The sequence below is a fragment of the Theropithecus gelada genome, chromosome 19 (genome assembly GCF_003255815.1).
Source record: "Theropithecus gelada isolate Dixy chromosome 19, Tgel_1.0, whole genome shotgun sequence".
Taxonomy (NCBI): Eukaryota; Metazoa; Chordata; class Mammalia; order Primates; family Cercopithecidae; genus Theropithecus; species Theropithecus gelada.
Window position 1 is genome coordinate 31,751,774 of NC_037687.1, and position 18,955 is coordinate 31,770,728.

General features: G+C 45.3%; 1 protein-coding gene across 1 annotated transcript; it reads left to right on the plus strand.

Moving 5' to 3' along the window:
- Positions 1-4,177: 4,177 nt before the first annotated feature.
- LOC112613618 (killer cell immunoglobulin-like receptor 3DL3) lies at positions 4,178-17,132 on the plus strand. The gene is given in 10 exon segments (XM_025369333.1): positions 4,178-4,211; positions 4,622-4,657; positions 5,451-5,735; positions 7,003-7,302; positions 8,869-9,162; positions 11,926-11,976; positions 16,240-16,344; positions 16,807-16,859; positions 16,960-17,110; positions 17,113-17,132. Coding segments are annotated over 10 exon segments (1,329 nt in total).
- The last annotated feature ends 1,823 nt before the right edge of the window (positions 17,133-18,955 follow it).

An 18,955-nucleotide genomic window follows, 5' to 3' on the forward strand; every position in this document is an offset into this window, starting at 1 on the left:
TTGCTTGAACCCAGAAGGCAGAGGTTGCAGTGAGCCAAGATCACACCATTGCACTCTAGCCTGGGGGACAGAGCAAGATTCTGTCTCAAAAAAAAAAAAAAAAAAAAAAAAAAGGGAGAACCAGAGCTTCCAGCCTCGCTGAGTCTTGACTCACTCCCTGTCTGTGAAGACCCTAGGGAGCCTCTTCTGTTCCACACAGAAGTGGAAACTTCCTCCTTAATAACCCCTTGATAGTCCCAGGCACTGGTGACCACTGAGCTTTGCTCTCTCTTTTTTCTTATGATTCCCTGTCTATTTCCGGTGCTATCACTTTACTTTTTGTGCATAAGACCACGAATAATGTTTTAGAAACTTTCTATCAAATTTCTCAGTGCTAGGAACAACTGAGGTTTTCGATTGAGTGCCTCAAATGTCTACCCTTACTGTGGAGTCCAACAACAGGATTCTAACAAGTCCCAACCCCTTCATGCCTTAACCTGATCTGGAAATAAATTATATTTGAGCTCATCCCATACCCCGGCCACATCAAGCCCCACAATCACTCTGAGAAGTGAGATTTATAGCAAAATGCTCCAAACAAGGAAACTAAGGTTCAGGCAAGGGATGTTAATATGTCCATTTACACAAACAAAAAATGGTAGATGATCAGTTTTCCCTTTGAAATCAAAGTACTAATCCGACTCATTGTTCCCTGAATTTTAGAGGCAGAACCTCAGGGGGAGATAAGAATCCTACCCCAGGAAAGTTACCAATATCAGAAAGGAAACAATGACATCAGTACAGATCCTACAGAATTCAAAAGATTCTAAGTGGACATTATGAAGACATTATTCAGCTTAGATGAAGTGATCACATATCACAAGAAAACTAATTGTCTAAAACAATCTCTGAAATACCTAGACATTCCAAATCATTGAGTTATTAAATAAAATACATTTTAAAATTAAACTCTTTTCAGGAAATAAACTTCAATGTCCCTTAGTGCACTCTCCAAAACACAGAGATAAGAATAAATACTGTTCTGAAAGACATGTCCCTGGAATTACAACCATTCAATATATTTTAAAAGGCAATCATAAAAATATAAAACGGATATATCAGGAGAAGACCATCTCTGAGTTTTATATAAGTTAGTTTCTCATGTAAACTTAGTTGAAAACAAATTTTTTAATTGGTCAGAAAAATTTAAGAAAATAAAAAAATGAATATTTAAATACAAATCAGCTTCCCCTTCAAAATCAGAGCAATAATCCAACTCATTGCTCCCTACAGTTTGAAGTCAGGGCCATGGAAGGAGGATGAGAATTCCACCCTAGGAAAATGACCAATATCAGAATTACCAATCACCAGTCCAAGTGGATGATTGATGTGTCAACTCAAGAACCCCTGGCAGGGTGCAGGGGCTCACACCTGTAATCCCAGCACTTTGGGAGGCCGAGGCAGGTGGATCACTTGAGATCAGGACTTCGAGACCAGCCTGTCCAATATGGCAAAACTCTGTCTCTACTAAAAATTCAAAAATTAGCTGGGCGTCTTGTGGTGTGAGGTGATTTTGACATCACATCCACACCTTTGACTAGAACACCTAACAAAGGAAATACAGTCGTGGAGCTGGTCATTAAAGGGGGCTCCTCAAAGGCTCAGGAGTGGAGTAGGTGAGGGGGTCATTTCTCCACCCTCACCACAGAGTGCTACGGAGAACTGCACAAAAATACGAAGGAGCCATGTGGCTGAGTAACAAACTATCTGCCAGCCAACATTCTTAAGCACCACCTACTGAATCACAGACCAAAACACAACACCAAAATATTTTTCCAGTATACAGCACCTGTGAAAACTAAGGCAAAGACTCAGCCACAAATAAAGGTTCTATATGAGTCCCAGTCCTCTCAAAATACCCGGAAATAAAGACAACTGACTATACTTAACGTACATCATAGTTAAAGGAACACCAGCCTCACACATGAAGAAGAATCAATACGAGAACTCTGGCAACTCGATAGTTCCCCAGAAATCCAACTGTTAGCCATACTAAGATGACTGAAATGACAGACACAGAATTCAGAATCTGGATACTAAGGAAACCCACCAAGATCTTGGAGAAAGATGAAGACCAATCCAAAGAATCCAGCAAAATGATCTAGGCGCTGACACATGAAATATCCATTTTAAGAAAGAACCAAACTGAACTCCTGAAACTGAAGACTTCACTTCAACAATTTCACAATACAATCAGAAGCAACAAAAGCAGAAGGGATCAAGCTAGGGAAATAATCTCAGAGCTTGAAAAATACATCTTTGAATCAACCCAGTCAGACAAAAATTTTTTAAAAGATTTTTTAAAAATGAATGAAATATCTGAGAAATATGGGATTATGTAGAGAGACCAAATATATGGCTCATTGGAATTCTTGAAAGAGAAGGAGAAAGAGTAAGCAATGTAGAAAACATATTTGAGGACATAGTCCATGAAAATTTTCCCAATCTTGCTAGAGAGGAAGACATATACATTCAAAAAAAATGCAGAAAACCCATGTGGGATATAACACAAGGTGAGCATCCCCAATACACACAGTTATCAGATCCTCCAAGGTCAACACAACAGAAAAAATTCTTAAAGGCAGCTAGAGAGAAGGAGCAGGTCACCTACAGAAGGAACCCAATCAGGCTAACCGCAGAACTCTCAGTGGAAATCGTATAAGCCAAAGAGATTAGGAGCCTGTTTTCAGCATTATTAAAGAAGAGAAAATCCAACCAAGAATATCATATCCCATCAAACTAAGGTTCATAAGCAAAAGAGAAATAAAATCTTTCTCTGACAAGGAAGCACTAAAAGAATTTGTTAGCACTAGACCACCATGACCACCATTACAAGAGATCCTTAGTGGAGTGCTCAGTAGGAAACAGAAGATAAAAATCTGCTACCACAAAAACACACTCAAGCCATAGCTCACAAATAATATAAAGCAATTACACTATCAAGTCTATAAAACAGCCAACAACATAATGACAGGACCAAAATTTCATATATCAATATGAACCCTGAATGTAAATGGCCTAAATTCCCCACGTAAAAGGCATAGAGTGGCAACATGGATAAAAAGCCAAGAGCCAACTGCCTGCTGTCTTCAAGAGACACATCTCACATGAAATGACACCCACAGGCAGCTCAAAGTAGAAGGATGGAGACATATTTACTAGGCAACCAGGAAACAAAAAAGAGAAGGCATTCCTATCCTTATATCACATGAAACACACTTTAAATCAACAGCAATCAGGAAGGACAAAGGAGGGCATTACAAAATGATACAGGGTTCAATTTGACAAGAAGACTTAACTATTCTAAATATATATGGACCCAACTTTGGAGCACACAGATTCATAAAACAAGTTATTCTTCACCTATGAAAAGAGTTAGACAGCCACATAATAATAGTAAGGGACTTCAACATCCCACTGACAACATCAGATGGATCACTAAAACAGAAAACTAAACAAAGAAATTCTGGTCTTAAAGACAACACTTGACCAATTGAACCTAAGAGACATCTACAGAGTATTCCACCCAACAACTGCAGAATACAGATTCTTCTTATCCGCACACACACAAAAAATATCGTATTCTAAGATTGGCCACAAAGCAAGTCTCAATAAATTCAAAGAATCCAAATCATAACAAGGCACACAATAAAAATGGAAAAAAATACCAAGATCATCTCTTAAAACTACAGAAAAACATGGAGATTTAACAACTTGTTTCCAAATGAATATGAAGAGCCATCTATGACAAATCCACAGCCAACATCATATTGAATGGGCAAAAAATAGCACATGGAGAAGAGTTTGAATCTCAGAAGAAAACAACAAAAATACGTCAAAAGTCTTTCATGTCAGCACAAAATTCAATCATCTCCTGTATGAGAGACTGGATCTGAGACGTGTTTTGAGTTGGTAATAGTGAAGGATGCAAGGTGCCAATTCTAGTCGGAACAATTTCCAGGAAGCCATGTTCCACTCTTGAGCAAACACCCACTGGGCCTCATGCAAGGCAGAAAGAGCCTGCGTACGTCATCCTCTCATGATGTGGTCAGCATGTAAACTGCATGAGCCCCTCACAACATCCTGTGTGCTGCTGAGCTGAGCTGGGGCGCGGCCGCCTGTCTGCACCGGCAGCACCATGTCGCTCATGGTCGTCAGCATGGCGTGTGTTGGTGAGTCTCGGAAGGGAATCGAGGGAGGGAGCACTGGGGTGGAGATCTGGGCCTGGAGGTAAAGATATGGGCCTGAGGTGGAGATATGAGCCTGGAGTGGAGATATAGGCCTGGAGTGGAGACATGGGCCTGGAGCTTTAGATATGGGCCTGGAATGGAGATATGGGCCTGGAGATAGAGATATGGGCCTGGAGGTGGAGATATGGGCCTGCAGTGGAGATATTGGCTTGGAGTGAAAATATGGGCCTGGAATGGAGATACAGGCCTGGAACTGTAGATATGGGCCTGGAGTGAAGATATGAGCCTGGAACTGTAGATATGGGCCTGGAGTGGAGATATGGGTCTGGAGTGGAGATATGGGCCTGGAGGTGATGTACAGATGGATCATCCATCATGATCTTTCTTTATAGGGTTCTTCTTGCTGCAGAGGGCCTGGCCACATGTGGGTGAGTCCTTCCCCAAACCTTAGGTTGTCATCTCCCCACATAAGATGATTTTCTTGAAACACGAGGCAGGCAGCACAAGGGGTTGACTGATGGGATGACGATGGGAAGCCATGTGGGAATCTCTCATGAACTAGGAAAAGGAAGCCATGGGAAGCTTGGCCCACAGTTCTGTCCTAGCCCTCCCTATTCTTTCTTTCCCTTGGCTGAGTCCTTGGGGACCCTGGGGGAGACTGGAGTCCTCAAAGCAGCGGTGTGCAGGGAAGAAGTGGTGTCACCGGCAAAGGAAGGGAGGGAAGCAGTGCAAGAACAGCAGGCCTCTGAGGACAAGAGCGTAACTCACACCCTCCAGCGTTTCCATGATGGTCGGGGCTGCAGTGTTGCCGCTGTCATTCTACCAGAAGCGGGGTGGGGAACCACAGTCATGACCCTGACATTTCAGATCTTCTAATGAGGGCTCAGTTGTTTATTATGGTTCATGCATTAGCTGATATTCCATTCACAAAGGTCATGCCCTCCATCCTGTGTCTACTTTGTGTTGTTTTATGTGAGTAATCTTGCAGTATTGAAATCTAGTAAGAGTCGCCTATTTAGCACTTGCTCAAAGTTCTCAGCTGACACTTTTCTTATAGGGAGACGCCATGTCTATGAGGGATGGGTTCTTCCTGTAGCCCTGGGCACCCAGGTGTGGTAGGAGCCTTAGAAATGTGGAAAGTGGGGAGAATCTTCTGAGCACAGGGAGGGAGGGGCTGCTTCACATCCTCCTCTCTAAAGGCTGTGCCTCCTTCTCCCCCAGATGGTCAGGACAAGCCCTTCCTCTCTGCCTGGCCCAGCGCCGTGGTGCCTCAAGGAGAACACGTGAGTCTTCAGTGTCACTCTCATCTTGGGTTTACCATCTTCAGTCTGTACAAGGAAGATGGGGTGCCTGCCCCTGAGCTCTACAACAGAAGATTCTGGAAGGACATCCTCCTGGGCCCTGTGACCTCGGCACACGCAGGGACCTACAGATGTCGGGGTTCACACCTGAACTCCCCCACTGAGTGGTCGGCTCCCAGCAACCCCCTGGTGATCACGGTCACAGGTCAGAGGGCTCCTGTCTGGGCTTCTCCTTGTCCCACCTCCTGAATCCCCGAGCTTCTGCTGGGGGTGTCCACCAGGGTCCCATCACCCAGGACCTGACTGTATTTGGGGTAAAGGGGGATTCAGTACAGAAAAATAGGTACTGTGATGGGAAGAATAATTGTCCCTAGTTATGGCTACATGATAATCCGTGGACCCTATGACTGTTTATGTTATAGGGCAGAGGACTGAAGGGGAAGATGGAGCTGAGGTTGTTGATGAGTTGACCTTGAGATGGGGAGACGACCTGGACTGTCCCGCTGGGCTCAGTGGAATCACAAGGCACCACATGAGAGGAGGAGGATGAGGAGAGTGGGGATTAGAGCAGCATAGTGGGAGGGAGACTCACTACAGGCTTTGAAGGTGAAGGAAGGCCACGAGCCATGAAGGCAGGTGGCTCTAAGGGCTGGAGAAGTCAAGGGAACTGATTCCCCCTGAGTCTCCAGTGGAAGCACAGCCCTGCAGATGCCTTGATTTTAGCCCAGAGAGAACTGGGTCAGATTTCTGTTCTCCATAAGTGAAAGGGGTTATTATATTCTCTCCTGCTACCATGTTTGTGATAATTTTCTACAGCAGCAACAGGAAACCAACACAGGAACTCAGGTCAAGGACAAGTTAAGAAACCAAACAAGGAGAAGGTTGGCTACACTGATTTCAGCACAGGTGGAATACTGTTGCTACCACCAGGCTTGATCCACACAGGGAGGGGTTGATTCTCCTGGAACCAGCACCAGGGGCCACCCTATGGCAGCTGGGACCATGGAAAAGGCACAGACTTGGCAGGAGAGGCTCCCAACCCCCATCAGGAACAGGGACATTGATGCCTGCCTTACTGATGAGTTCACACCTCCCGCCAGTCATTCCAATTTGTCCAAAAGAGATTGATTCAAGCTGCTGAGAGCCTGGACGTGCAGCCTGTCATGGTTCCTCTTCCAGCCCCACATAAACACCAGCAAAGAGATTAGTGGGAAACAGATACAACAGCCTAAGAGATGACACTGAGCCCAGTGGGAAGGGAATCAGGGGTCCTAGAGACAGAGAGACAGGGAAGAGGGAGGGAGACAGATGGAGGGACCTGCACCAGGGGTTATGGGTACAGAAAAAAACATGGAGACACAGACAGGGAGGAGAGAGATAGACACCACGGAGGGGAAGCCTCACTTATTCCAGGTCCCATGAATGGGATGAGAAAGGGAGACGCCATCTGAACTCACAACCTCTCTTCTTAGGAGTCTACAGAAAACCTTCCCTCCTGGCCCACCCAGGTCCCCTGGTGAAATCAGGAGAGACAGTCGTCCTGCAATGTTGGTCAGATATGAGGTTTGAGCATTTCCTTCTGCACAGAGAGGGGATCACTGAGGACCCCTTGCACCTCATTGGACAGCTCCATGATGGGGGTTCCCAGGCCAACTATTCCGTGGGTCCCATGATGCCTGCCCTTGCAGGGACCTACAGATGTTTTGGTTCTGTCGCTCACTCCCCCTATGAGTGGTCAGCTCCCAGTGATCCACTGGACATCATGATCATAGGTGAGAGAATCCAGACCTGCCTCTCACCCTTGCAGGGACAGGGAGTGAATGATCTAGGACTGGAAGCCCCAGGTGGTCATGAGGAAGATGAGTGTGGGATTCTCATGGAGAGAAAGTGACTTCATGAGGTCTGTACCAACAGAGGTAGAGAAACAGGAGACACAAGTACAGACCACACGTCATAACGTAGAAGCCAGACACAGGGACCATACAGCGTGTTAGGAAAAGAGATAAAGAGGTAAAGAAGACACACAGAGAGACAGACATGTCCCAGAGAGAGATGTCCTTCCATGCTGACTTTGTTCAGAGACCAGGCACAGGTTAGAAGGTTCCATTCTGTTTTACCTCCACAAAGTGTTCTCTACCAGGAGAACCCAAAGAGACATGTCTATCTGGCCTGAGTTGGGCCTTGTGGCCCCAGGCTTGTGGCACCTACAGATGCCATGTTTTTTCTTAAACCTCTGCCTTCCATGCAGTGGAGCTGTCATCGTCCCAGGACACCATGGCCCCAGGTGAGGGAGCAGAACACCAACCCCTGTATGCTGTGAGTTCCTGGAGTCCCCAGACTGGATTCTGAGGCTCATATTCAAATAACACCACACGTTATAGGATTACTGAGAACAAAAGCCCACAGAGAGACATGGAGTGAAATCAGGGAAATCAAAAAGCGAAGACATGAACACACACACAGAATGAGCCAGAAGAAGAGAATTGAGAGACTCACAGACACATAAAGAGATAGAAAAAGAGGGCAGAGCAGTGAGCATATGATGGAAGAGAGCAGAGAAATGCCCTAAAATCAGAGCCCTGAGGGAGGGGCACAAAAACAGGGAAAGATAAAGATGTGGGGATGGATTGCAGAGATGCCAAAAGAGAACTAGAGAGACTGAGAGGCAGAGAAAAGGAGAAGGAGAAAGACAGACGATAGATAGATATAAACGGATGAAAGATAAGAGATAGATGATAGATAACAGAGAGATAGGTGATAGATAAATAGATGATGAGTAGACGATATAGATAGACGATATAGATAGAGAAGTAGATAGATAGACAGATGATACATAAATAGACATAGAGAGACAGAAAGACAGACACGTGATGATAGATAGATGGATAGATACATACATACATTGATTGATAGATGATAGATAACAGAGAGAGAGGTCATAGATACACAGATGATGATAGATGATAGATACATACATACATAGATAATTGATAGATCGATCAATAGATAATAGATAGAAATATGCAGAAAGTTATGAATAAGACAGAAAATGAGAGACTCAGAATTAAAGAAAGAGGAAGATCAAGTCAACCAATCCAAGTAGGGTCAGAAAGGTCAGAAATAATAAAATGGTACAAAAAAGAAAACATAGATAGGGATGGGGAAGTGAGGTCAGAGACAGAGAAGGTGGAAGGAGGAGACAGACATGAAGAGAGACGGGGTGGAGGGTGAGAGAGAGCATTAGGCCATAGAGCAGGGGAGTGAGTTCTCAGCTCAGATGTGAGGGGAGCTGTGACAAGGAAGAACCTCCCTGAGGAAACTGCCCCTTCTCCTTCCAGGTCTATATGCGAAACCTTGTCTCTCAGCCCAGCCAGGCCCCATGGTGCAGGCAGGAGAGAACGTGACCTTGTCCTGCAGCTCCCAGAGCTCGTTTGACATTTACCATCTATCCAGGGATGGGGAGGCCCATGGACTTAGGCTCCCTGCAGTGCCGAGGGTCAGTGGAACATTCAAGGCTGACTTTCCTCTGGGCCCTGCAACCCACGGAGGGAACTACAGATGCTTCGGCTCTTTCCGTGCCCTGCCCTATGTGTGGTCACACCCGAGTGACCCACTGCCCATTTCTGTCACAGGTGAGGAAACCCCATGCCTGTCCCACGTCTTGTAATCCTAGAGCCATAGCTGAGGAACTTCCTTTTGATGATGGAGAGAAGCGTGGACAGATGCAGAGAGAAGACAAAGCCTGGGTGTGAGGGTGGGGTCAGGGCACAGGATGGCAGACAGGGCACCTCCAAACCCTCCTTCACAGCCCACATGGAGGCCCGCGTTCAGGGCTGTCGGCACCCAGGCAGATGGAGAAAGCTGTCAGGACAGACCCAGAGGTGGGGAGACTGGGCTCAGTTTGGGGAGATCTGAGGTTCCCTCAGCCCCTCAGCCTTACTCATTTCCCAGAAGCCCATCCCGGCCTCTCACCCACAGAGAGATGTCATCACCAGCAATCCCTACACCCTTTTCTTTTCATTTGGAAAAGTATTTATTGAGGTGGAATATACCTATATAATTTACCTCCTTTACCATTTTTAAGTGTGAAGTCTACTGTTCATAAATACATTTATAGGCTGGGCACAGTGGCTCACGGTTGTAATCCCAACACTTTGAGAGGCCAAGGCAGGTGGATCATTTGAGATCAGGGACTCAAGACCACCCTGGCCAACATGGGGAAAATCCATCTGTACTAAAAATACAAAATAATAATAATAATTAGCTGAGCATGGTGGCACATGCCTGTAGTCCCAGCTACTTGGAAGGGTTAGGCAGGAGATGCACTTAGTTGCAGGAGGCACAGGTTGCAGTGAGCCAAGATCATGCCACTGCACTGCAGCCTGGGAGACAGAGAGAGACACTCTCTCAAAATTAATTAATTAATTAATTAGGTTTTTTTTTTTTTTTTTTTTTTTTTTACCCTCCACCCTTCCCTTCCTGGGCTCTGGTAGCCACCATTCTACTCTCTACTTTCATGAGATCCACCTTTTAGCTCCTGCATATGAGTAAGAAATGGAAATAATTGTAATGACCTCCAGTTCCATCCATGTGGCTGCAAATGTCAGGATGTTTTGTTTCTATGGATGAGTAGTCTCCACTGTGTGTATGTACTACATTCTCTCTATCCATTCACCCACTGAGGGGCAGGTAGGTTGACTCCACATCTTGGCTACTGTGAACTGTGCTAGAACAGTCATGGGAGTGCAGCTATCACTTCGATACACTGAAGTCCTTTCCTTTTGGTTTACACCCAGTCGTGGAATTGCTAGATCCTGTGCAAGTTGACTTTTTATGTTTTGTTTTATGGTTTTTGTTTTTTTTTAGACAGAGTTTCATTCTTGTTGCCCAGGCTGGAGTGCTGTGGCGCCATCTGGGCTCACTGCAACTTGCACCTCCAGGATTCAAGAGATTCCCCAGCCTCAGCCTCCCGAGTAGCTGAGATTACTGGCTCCCACCACCACACTCAGCTAATATTTTTAGTAGAGACGGGGTTTCTCTATATTGGCCAGGCTGCTCTTCAAGTCCTGACCTCAAGTGATCTACACACCTTGGCCTCCCAATGTGCTGGGATTACAGGCATGAACCACCGTGCCCAACCTCATTTTATTTTTTGAGGAACTTCCATACTCTTCTCCTCTGTAATGGCTGTACTAATTTACATTCATATCAACAATGTACCAGATGAAACCCTGGTTGACTCAGCAGAGCAAGAGACTTGCAGTCAGAGAGAATTTAGTTCATTTATGCACACGACACTTCCACTCACTCACTCGTTCAGCCAATACCCCATGCTCTGGCTCTGTGGAATCTTTTCCTATTGTTGCCATAACAAATTTCCAGAAGCTTCTTGGATGAAAACATTCTTGCTGCTCTCCTTTCTCTACCACCTTACCAGCATTTGTTTTGTCTGTCTTTCTGATAAAAAGCCATTGTAATAGGGTGAGATGATAGCTCACTGTGAATTCAGTTCACATTTCTCTGATGATTAGTTGATACTGAGCATTTTTTCATATACACAATATCCATTTGCATGTTTTGTTCGTTGAGAAATGTCTGTTCAGATCTTTCATTAATTTTATAATTAAATTATTTGTTTTATTGAGGTGTTTGAGCTTCTCATATATTCTAGTTGCTAATCCCCTCCAGGTGCATACTTTGCAAATATTCTGTGGGTTCTCTCTTCACTTTGTTGGTTGCTTCTTTTGCAGTGCAGAAGCTGCTTAGTTTGATGTAATCCCAATCGTCTATTTTTGTTTTGATTGTTTGTGTTTTTGAGATTTTAAACAAAATGTCTTTCCTCAGACAAATGTCCTGGAACATTTCGCCAATGTTTCCTTTTAAATGTTTAATGGGTTTAGGCCTTAAGTCTTTAATCCATTTTCATTTGATTTTTGTGTATGGTGAGAGTTAGAGGTGCAGTTTCATCCCTCTGCATGTAGATATACAGTTTTCCCTGCACCATTTATTGAAATGACAGTCTCTTCCTGATTTTAGACCTTTAGAACCTTTGTCAAATTCCATTGGATGTAAATGGGTGGATTACATCTGTGTTCTTCATTTTGCTCCATTGTTCTATGGGTCTTTCTTTATGCCAATGTCATGCTGTTTTGCTTACTACAGCTCTGTAACGTATTTTTAAGTCAGGTAGTGTGATGCTCCTGTTTTCTCCTCATACCTTGAAGTCTCAAGACAGTGAGCATCACATACGATGATTATGGAGAAGGGTACACCAGGACTTCCAGGGCCCGACATTAGATAACAGAATGTTTGGGCATGAACCAACCTTAAAGGTTTCCATTGAGTAGAAGACAGGCATCTTCATTTCCACACCTCTCTCCTGTCCTGTGTTCTAGGAAACTCTTCAAGTACTTGGTCTTCACCCACAGAACCAAGTTCCAACACTGGTGAGTAAAGAACCCCTCTTGTCTCTGCTTTTGGAAACCTGGAGAGGTGGAAGCCTTGGATTCAAGCGTTAGCTCAGCTCCTTCTGGGATTGTGGGCCTGTCTTCTGCTGTCTCTGAACTCCAGACACTCCAACAGCACAAGGGATCTGGGGCCAACACAAGGCTCAGTGAAGTCTCTTAATCTCTAATTTTCTGCACCTGAGACCTCCAAGCTAGAAGGATGAGTGCAAATCTGACATCCTTCTCAGAAAAAAAAAAAAAAAAAAAAAAAATGCAGTATTTTTTCTGCCTGCATTCCTAACTGCAGGATAAATGCCTGGGGGCTTGAGAAAGGGAAGTGAAAAGAACATCTGATGAGGGTGGGATGTTTTTAGAAAAGTTCTACTTGCCAAGGAATGAGCTCCTGTCTCTCATGACGCAACCCTGGTTGACTCAGCAGAGCAAGAAACTTGTAGTAACAGAGAATTTAGTTCATTTATGCACATGACACTCACTTGTTCAGCCAATGCCCCATGCTCTGGCTGTGCAGTGTGGAATCTTTTCCTACTGTTGCCATAACAAATTTCCACAAGCTTTGTGGATGAAAGCATGTTTTTCTTAATTATCTCACAGTGCTGTAACTCAGAAGTATGAAATGCATCTCACTGGGCTGATATCAAAGGCACAGGAAGGCTGAACTTCTTTTTAAGATTCCAAGCAAGAATCTGCTCCTTACATTTCCCAGTTCCTAAAGACTCCCATGTTCTTTGGCTCCTAGTCCCCTTCCTCCTTCCTCAAAGCCCATAAAGGCTGGTCACATCTCACATGGCATCATTCAAACTGTTATTCTTCACCCACACCTCTTTCTCTGAATGCTACTCTGCCTTTTTCCTCATCTTTAAGGACTTTGGGATTCTACTGGGGTCACCAAGATAATCCATCATAATCTCCCTAAAATCGTCTAGGATACCCTCCTTTTCAGTTCAGCTGATTAGCAACCATAATTCCATCTGCAATCTTCATTCCTCCTTTCATGTAAAATAATATATTCACAAGCTATGGAGGCTAGGACAGTGACATTTTGGGGTGGGGCAGCATTCTCCTGCCTTCCACAAATGGTAAACAGGGTGCATTCGGCCTCTGCTCTTGGGACACTGATATTGCAGATGGTTAAAAACGAGGGCAGAAAATGAATGCACAAGTGGATCAATAAATGAATGATCCATTGGGAAGCATCTGTGCACCAAATCTGTTTTTTTGGTTTTTGTTTTGTTTTGAGGTAGAGTCTCACTCTGTCCCACAGGCTGGAGTGCAGTGGCACAATCTCAACTCACTGCACCCTCTGCCTCCTGGGTTCATGCAATTCTTCTGCCTCAGCCTACCGAGTAGCTGGGATTACAGCCATGCACCACCACACTCAGCTAAAATTTTTTGGTATATTTTTTAGTAGAGATGAGGTTTCACCGTGTTGTGCAGGCTGTCTCAAACTCCCAATCTCAAGTAATCTGACTGCCTTGGCCTCCCTAAGTGCAAGGATTATAGGCGTGAGCCACTGTGCCAAGCCAGGATTTAAAATAAATAATAGATAATGCTGAGTGTATAATTTCAGGTGACAGAGAAGGTCTCACTGATCAGATAATATTTGTGACCTTAATGAAAAAAATGGATTCAACCCTTGGAAGATTGGCAGAAGGATTTTCCACACTGAGCTCTCAGCTGTGAAGGCACAAAGGTGGAAACATTCTTAAGTTCAAGGAAGAGGCTCTGCCCGAAACGCTGGGAATGAGATGGGGAGAATTACAAGACCACTGGAGAGAGAGGAGAGCACACTGGGCACACAGGAAACTAAGAAGGAACAAGGAGTGTGTGTTTTACACTCTCAGCCCTTGGATTCAACTCAGGGCTAACTAGGAATCCCTAAGTGATTAACAGTGACTGACGTGAAAATAAGGGAGGCCCCAGTGCATAACTGGAATCTAGGAGATTGTCGAAAAGGCAATTCCCGCCCCACTGGTGAAATGTAGAGTTGATTTACACACTAAATGAATGAAATATGGGTATAAGATATGTTTGTGAGGTAGAATCATTTGCAGGGAGGTCTTGCTGGGTTTGATTTTTCCTAGGAGTTTAATCCTTGTTTTATTAATTTCTTTCTGAGATGTACTTTTTTTCTACGTCTAAATCAATACCTGGCAGAGGAGCAATGGACACACGAGGGGTGGTGCAAATGAAAGGACCTAGTATAATAACATAATATGTGAGACTGTGCATGGGGGCTCACGCCTGTAACCCAACACTTTTGGATGCCAAGGCGGGTGCATCCCTTGAGGGTAGGAGTTTGAGACCAGCCTGGCCAACATGGTGAAACCCTGTGTGTGCTAAAAATACAAAAATTAGCCCGGTGCATTGGCACATGCCTGTAATCGCAGTTACTAGGGAGGCTGAAGCAGGAGAATGGCTTCAACCCTGGAGGCAGAGGTTTCAGTGAGCTGAGATGGCACCACTGCACTCCAGCCTGGGCGACACAGGGGGACTCTGTCTCAAAAAATAAAAATAAAAAATACATAAATATGATATAACACACAAATTACAAAGGCACCTGAATACCAACCATCGTTTTTCTACTTCTCTGTCTTTAATTCTTTGACCCTTTATCTTATCCATTAAACAATCAGGCTAAAACCTCTTCCTTATTTGGCTTTCTGTGAGCTTGAGATCATATGGAAAATGTGGAAGCCCCCTGAACCCACCAACGCAGGCCCTGGAATAGAGAATGTGCTCTGTTCATGGTATAAAACTTGTCCTCTCACCCAAATCCCCTACCTGACTCCTACTTCCAAGCACCTGTGGAGATACAGATAGATCATGGGAAGGTAAAAACTAATACTCTTTGGAGTGAGCTCAGATCTTGGACTCAGAGACCAGCGCCAGCACTATCTCCTGGTCACATTTCGTACTAACTCACAGAAGAACAGGCTGTATTGAAACAATAGATGATGGAGGTGGTTGTGCTTCCCCCGGACTCTCAGGTAGAACAACAGCTTAATATGTGTCTCAGGAGATCACAAAAAGTAGCACGTTATTCCTGGGCTGCATCATTATTTCATGGCTGTTTGATTTAAGTCGGGTTTACTTCACCTTTTTTGATCTTGATTTCACTTTTTGTTTCTTTTCTTGGAGAATGTAATTTTTTTGAGTCAAGAGGGTTGTGGCCGTAGAAATTGTAAAGCACATTCACTGAGTATCAATCCGAGTCCAGTCTTCCCAGAGAAGACTAAACACCTCCTGTACTGCACCTGGGGCTATGCCAATTTCTATCCCTCACCGTCACTCCAGGGAGACAGAACACACAGACAATACATGACATAGGCAGGTTCATTGCTAACAGATAACCAGCAAGTGACAACAGAAGCCTATATTTCAATGTGAGCCAGTCCCCCAAGGCTCAGAAAAGCTGCTCGGGACATATGGAGTCACCCCATTTGCACTGCAGCTGGGGGAACCCACAAAGCAGCGCGGCCTGGGTTTTGTAGCCTGGAGCCACAGGAAGCACTGAGCTAAAGCACTGCATGGCGTCCTCCTCTGGGAAGAACAGGAAGACAGCCCAGCTGTTCTGGGACGTTTCTCCTGATCTCACGATGCTAATGTCTTAGGCCATTTTTGTTGCTGTAAAAGAACACTTGAGCCTGGGTAACTTCTCAAGATAAGCGATTTATTTGCCTCACCGTTCTGCAGGCTGTACTAGAAGCATGGAACCAGCATCTATTTCTTGTGATGGCCTCAGGCTGCTCCCACTCTGGCAGAAAGGAAGGAGGGTCTGTGTGTGCAGAGACCACAGAGATCACACAGCAAGAGAGGGAGCAAGGGGAAGAGGGAGCGATGGAGTTTCCAAGCTCTTTTTAACAACCAGCTCTCCAGGAACTAATAGAGGGAGAACTTGTTAACCCTGTCTCCTTGGGACAGCATTGACCTATTCACGATGGATCCACCTCCATGACCCAAACACCTCCCAAGAGGCCCAACCTCCCACACTGGGAGTTAAATTTCAATGTGAGGTTTCAAGGGGTCAAATATCTAAACTAAAGCAGTGGTATCCTCAGCACATTCTATGGTTACTGTGAGAGCTATAAGTGAGAGAGGAGGAGAAAGTTGGGTCTCCCGCCATCTGGCTGTTTGTCCTAAAGAGACGTTGTATATGGCTACCTGTCAATCAAGAAATGCGAGACAATCCATAAGGAGGAACCGCTGTGATTAGCTTCTTATTGGTGTCTCGTCTTCCTCCAGGTAACCCCAGACACCTGCATGTTCTGATTGTGTCCTCAGTGGTTATGATCCCCTTCACCATCCTCCTCTTCTTTCTCCTGCATCGCTGGTGCTCCAACAAAAAGAGTAAGTCTCACGAAGGAGAGGCCAGAGACCTCAGGGCCTTGTGGGGAAGTGGGATGGGAGCACGCAGGTGTGTGTTCCTCACCAGCAGGATGGTCTCTGGCCCAAGGCAGGAGCCACAGAGGCAGAGCTTTCTAGAGAGAGCACCAGACACCCTGTCCCTGCCTTCAGCTCACAGACCATTGCCTGATTCTGAACTGTATCCTCATGTCCCTGCAGCCACTGACATCCAGGAGAAGGTTCCATGACAGGCAGAAAGTGGGAGGCAGAATCACTGGGATGGGAACTGACAGCTCTTCATGGGATGGGTCCTTTAGCTCAGAGAGACAGAATGTCTGAGTCTGGCTGTTGGCAGCTGAGGGACCTCAGGCACCTACAGTCTCCCGCTGTGTGTTGGGCTCTGCTCATGAAATGAGGACCCAGAAGTGTCCTCCCAGCTGTTTTGATGACTTCCGTCTCCTACAGATGCTGCTGTAATGGACCAAGAGCCTGTGGCGGACAGAACAGTCAACAGGGAGGTAGGTCCTCCTCGCCCCAGCCTCATGGATATAGTCTTATTCCCTAAGAGGCCTGAAAAATAGGAACCCCCTCCCTCACTCAACATTTCCCTCTCTGCAGGACTCTGATGAACCAGATCCTCAGGAGGTGACATACGCACAGTTGGATCACCGCGTTTTCACTCAGAGAAAAATCGCTCGCCCTTCTCAGAGGCCCAAGACACCCCCAACAGATACCAGCGTGTACACGGAGCTTCCACATGCTGAGCCCAGATCGCTGTCTCCTGCCCATGAGCACCACAGACAGGCCTGGAGGGGGTCCTCCAGGGAGACAACAGCCCTGTCTCAAACCCAGGTTGCTGGTTCCAATGTACCAGCAGCAGGAATCTGAAGGCGCGACTCTGCATCTTAGGGCATCGCTCTTCCTCACACCACGAATCTGAACATGCCTCTCTCTTGCTTGCCAATGTCTAAGGTCCTCACTGCCTGCTGGAAAGAAAACACACTCCTTTGCTGAGCCCACAATTCTCCACTTCCCTTGACCCCAGCCCACCTCTCCAACCTACTGGCTTACTTCCTAGTCCTACTGGAGGCTGCAGTCACACTGAGGAACTCACAATTCCAAACATACGAGAGGCTCCCTCTTAACACGGCACTTGACAGGTGCTGTTCCACCTTCCCTCATGCTGTTCCACCTCCCCCCAGACTATCTTTCAGCCTTCTGTCAGCAGTGAAACTTATAAATTTTTAAAAATGATTTCAATGGAGTTTTCTCTTCTTCAAATAAACATGTCTGCCCTCAGGCTTTAAGTAATATGACTCTCTTTTGGCTGAAAGAAACCGGTGTTATCATTACTCTGTCCCTATAACCCCATCTGTTCTCCACTGGGTTCTCACCCCTGGACTCTGACCTTCTGGAAGCAGGTGGAGCCTGATTTCTGTCTGGGACTCCAATTTCCGTCCACAGATGCAGCTCATGGGAGGATCCAAGGATCGTGAATCAGATGAACAAGTGATATTCTTACTCTCTGCACACCTGGAAAGCTGGCAGAGCCATTCCAACATGAAACATCTGTAGAGTCATAGGCCTTGTCAGTCTCATCTCCACGGGGACACATGTCCACACATCATCTTTCATACCATAAATACACAGTCGCTCCTCCAGACCTGTGGGGTTTACAGGTGTTTATTGAACCAACTATAAACCAAAAATATTTTGAGAAAAAAAATCCCGGAAGTTCCAAAACCAAAAAACCATGTTGAATGAACACAAATGGAGTGGGGTGTGTAGGCTGTGTCAGGAATTATAAGTAATCCAGAGATGATTTCATGTATGCAGGAGGATGTGCATGGGTTATAGGCAATTAGTATGGTTTTTTTTGAGACAGAATCTCACTCTGTCACCCAGGCTGGAGTGCAGTGGCGCAACCTCAGCTCACTGCAACCTCTGCCTCCCAGGTTCTAGCGATTCTTTTGCCTCAACCTCCCCAGTAGCAAGGATTACAGGCATGTGCCACCATGCGCAGATAATCTTTTTTGTATTTTTAGTAGAGATGGGGTTTCAGTATGTTAGACAGGCTGGTCTCGAACTCCTGACCTAGTGATCCACCCAGCTCAGCCTCACAGAGTGCTGGGATTACAGGCGTGAGCCACCGCGCCCAGCTTCACTGTGCCATTTCACGCAAGAGGCTTGAGCATCTGCAGATTTTGGTCTCTGAATGGGGATCCTGGAACCAATCACCCAGGAATAGTGAAGGACGACTGTATATAATTCTTATTTGTCAATTTTAAAAATAAAGCATAAGAAATTTACAACAGGAAAATAAAAAATAAGAAGTGTTTTTATAGTGTGAGGATAAGTTTAGATTGATTTTTTCCTACGTGTAACCCTATGGCCCTGTGTTATTTGTTGAGAATTCTATTCCACCTTAAATCACATGGCAGCCTGGGTCAACTGTAAAGGGACTGTGCATCCGTAGGTGTATTTTAGACAGTCTTTTCTGCCCAGTGGCTCTCTGTATCCCCTCTGATGAGGATGCTACACTTTATGTAACCTTATAGAATCCCTTAAAATTTGGTAACCTGAGTCCTCTGATTTGTTATTATAGGTTATTTAG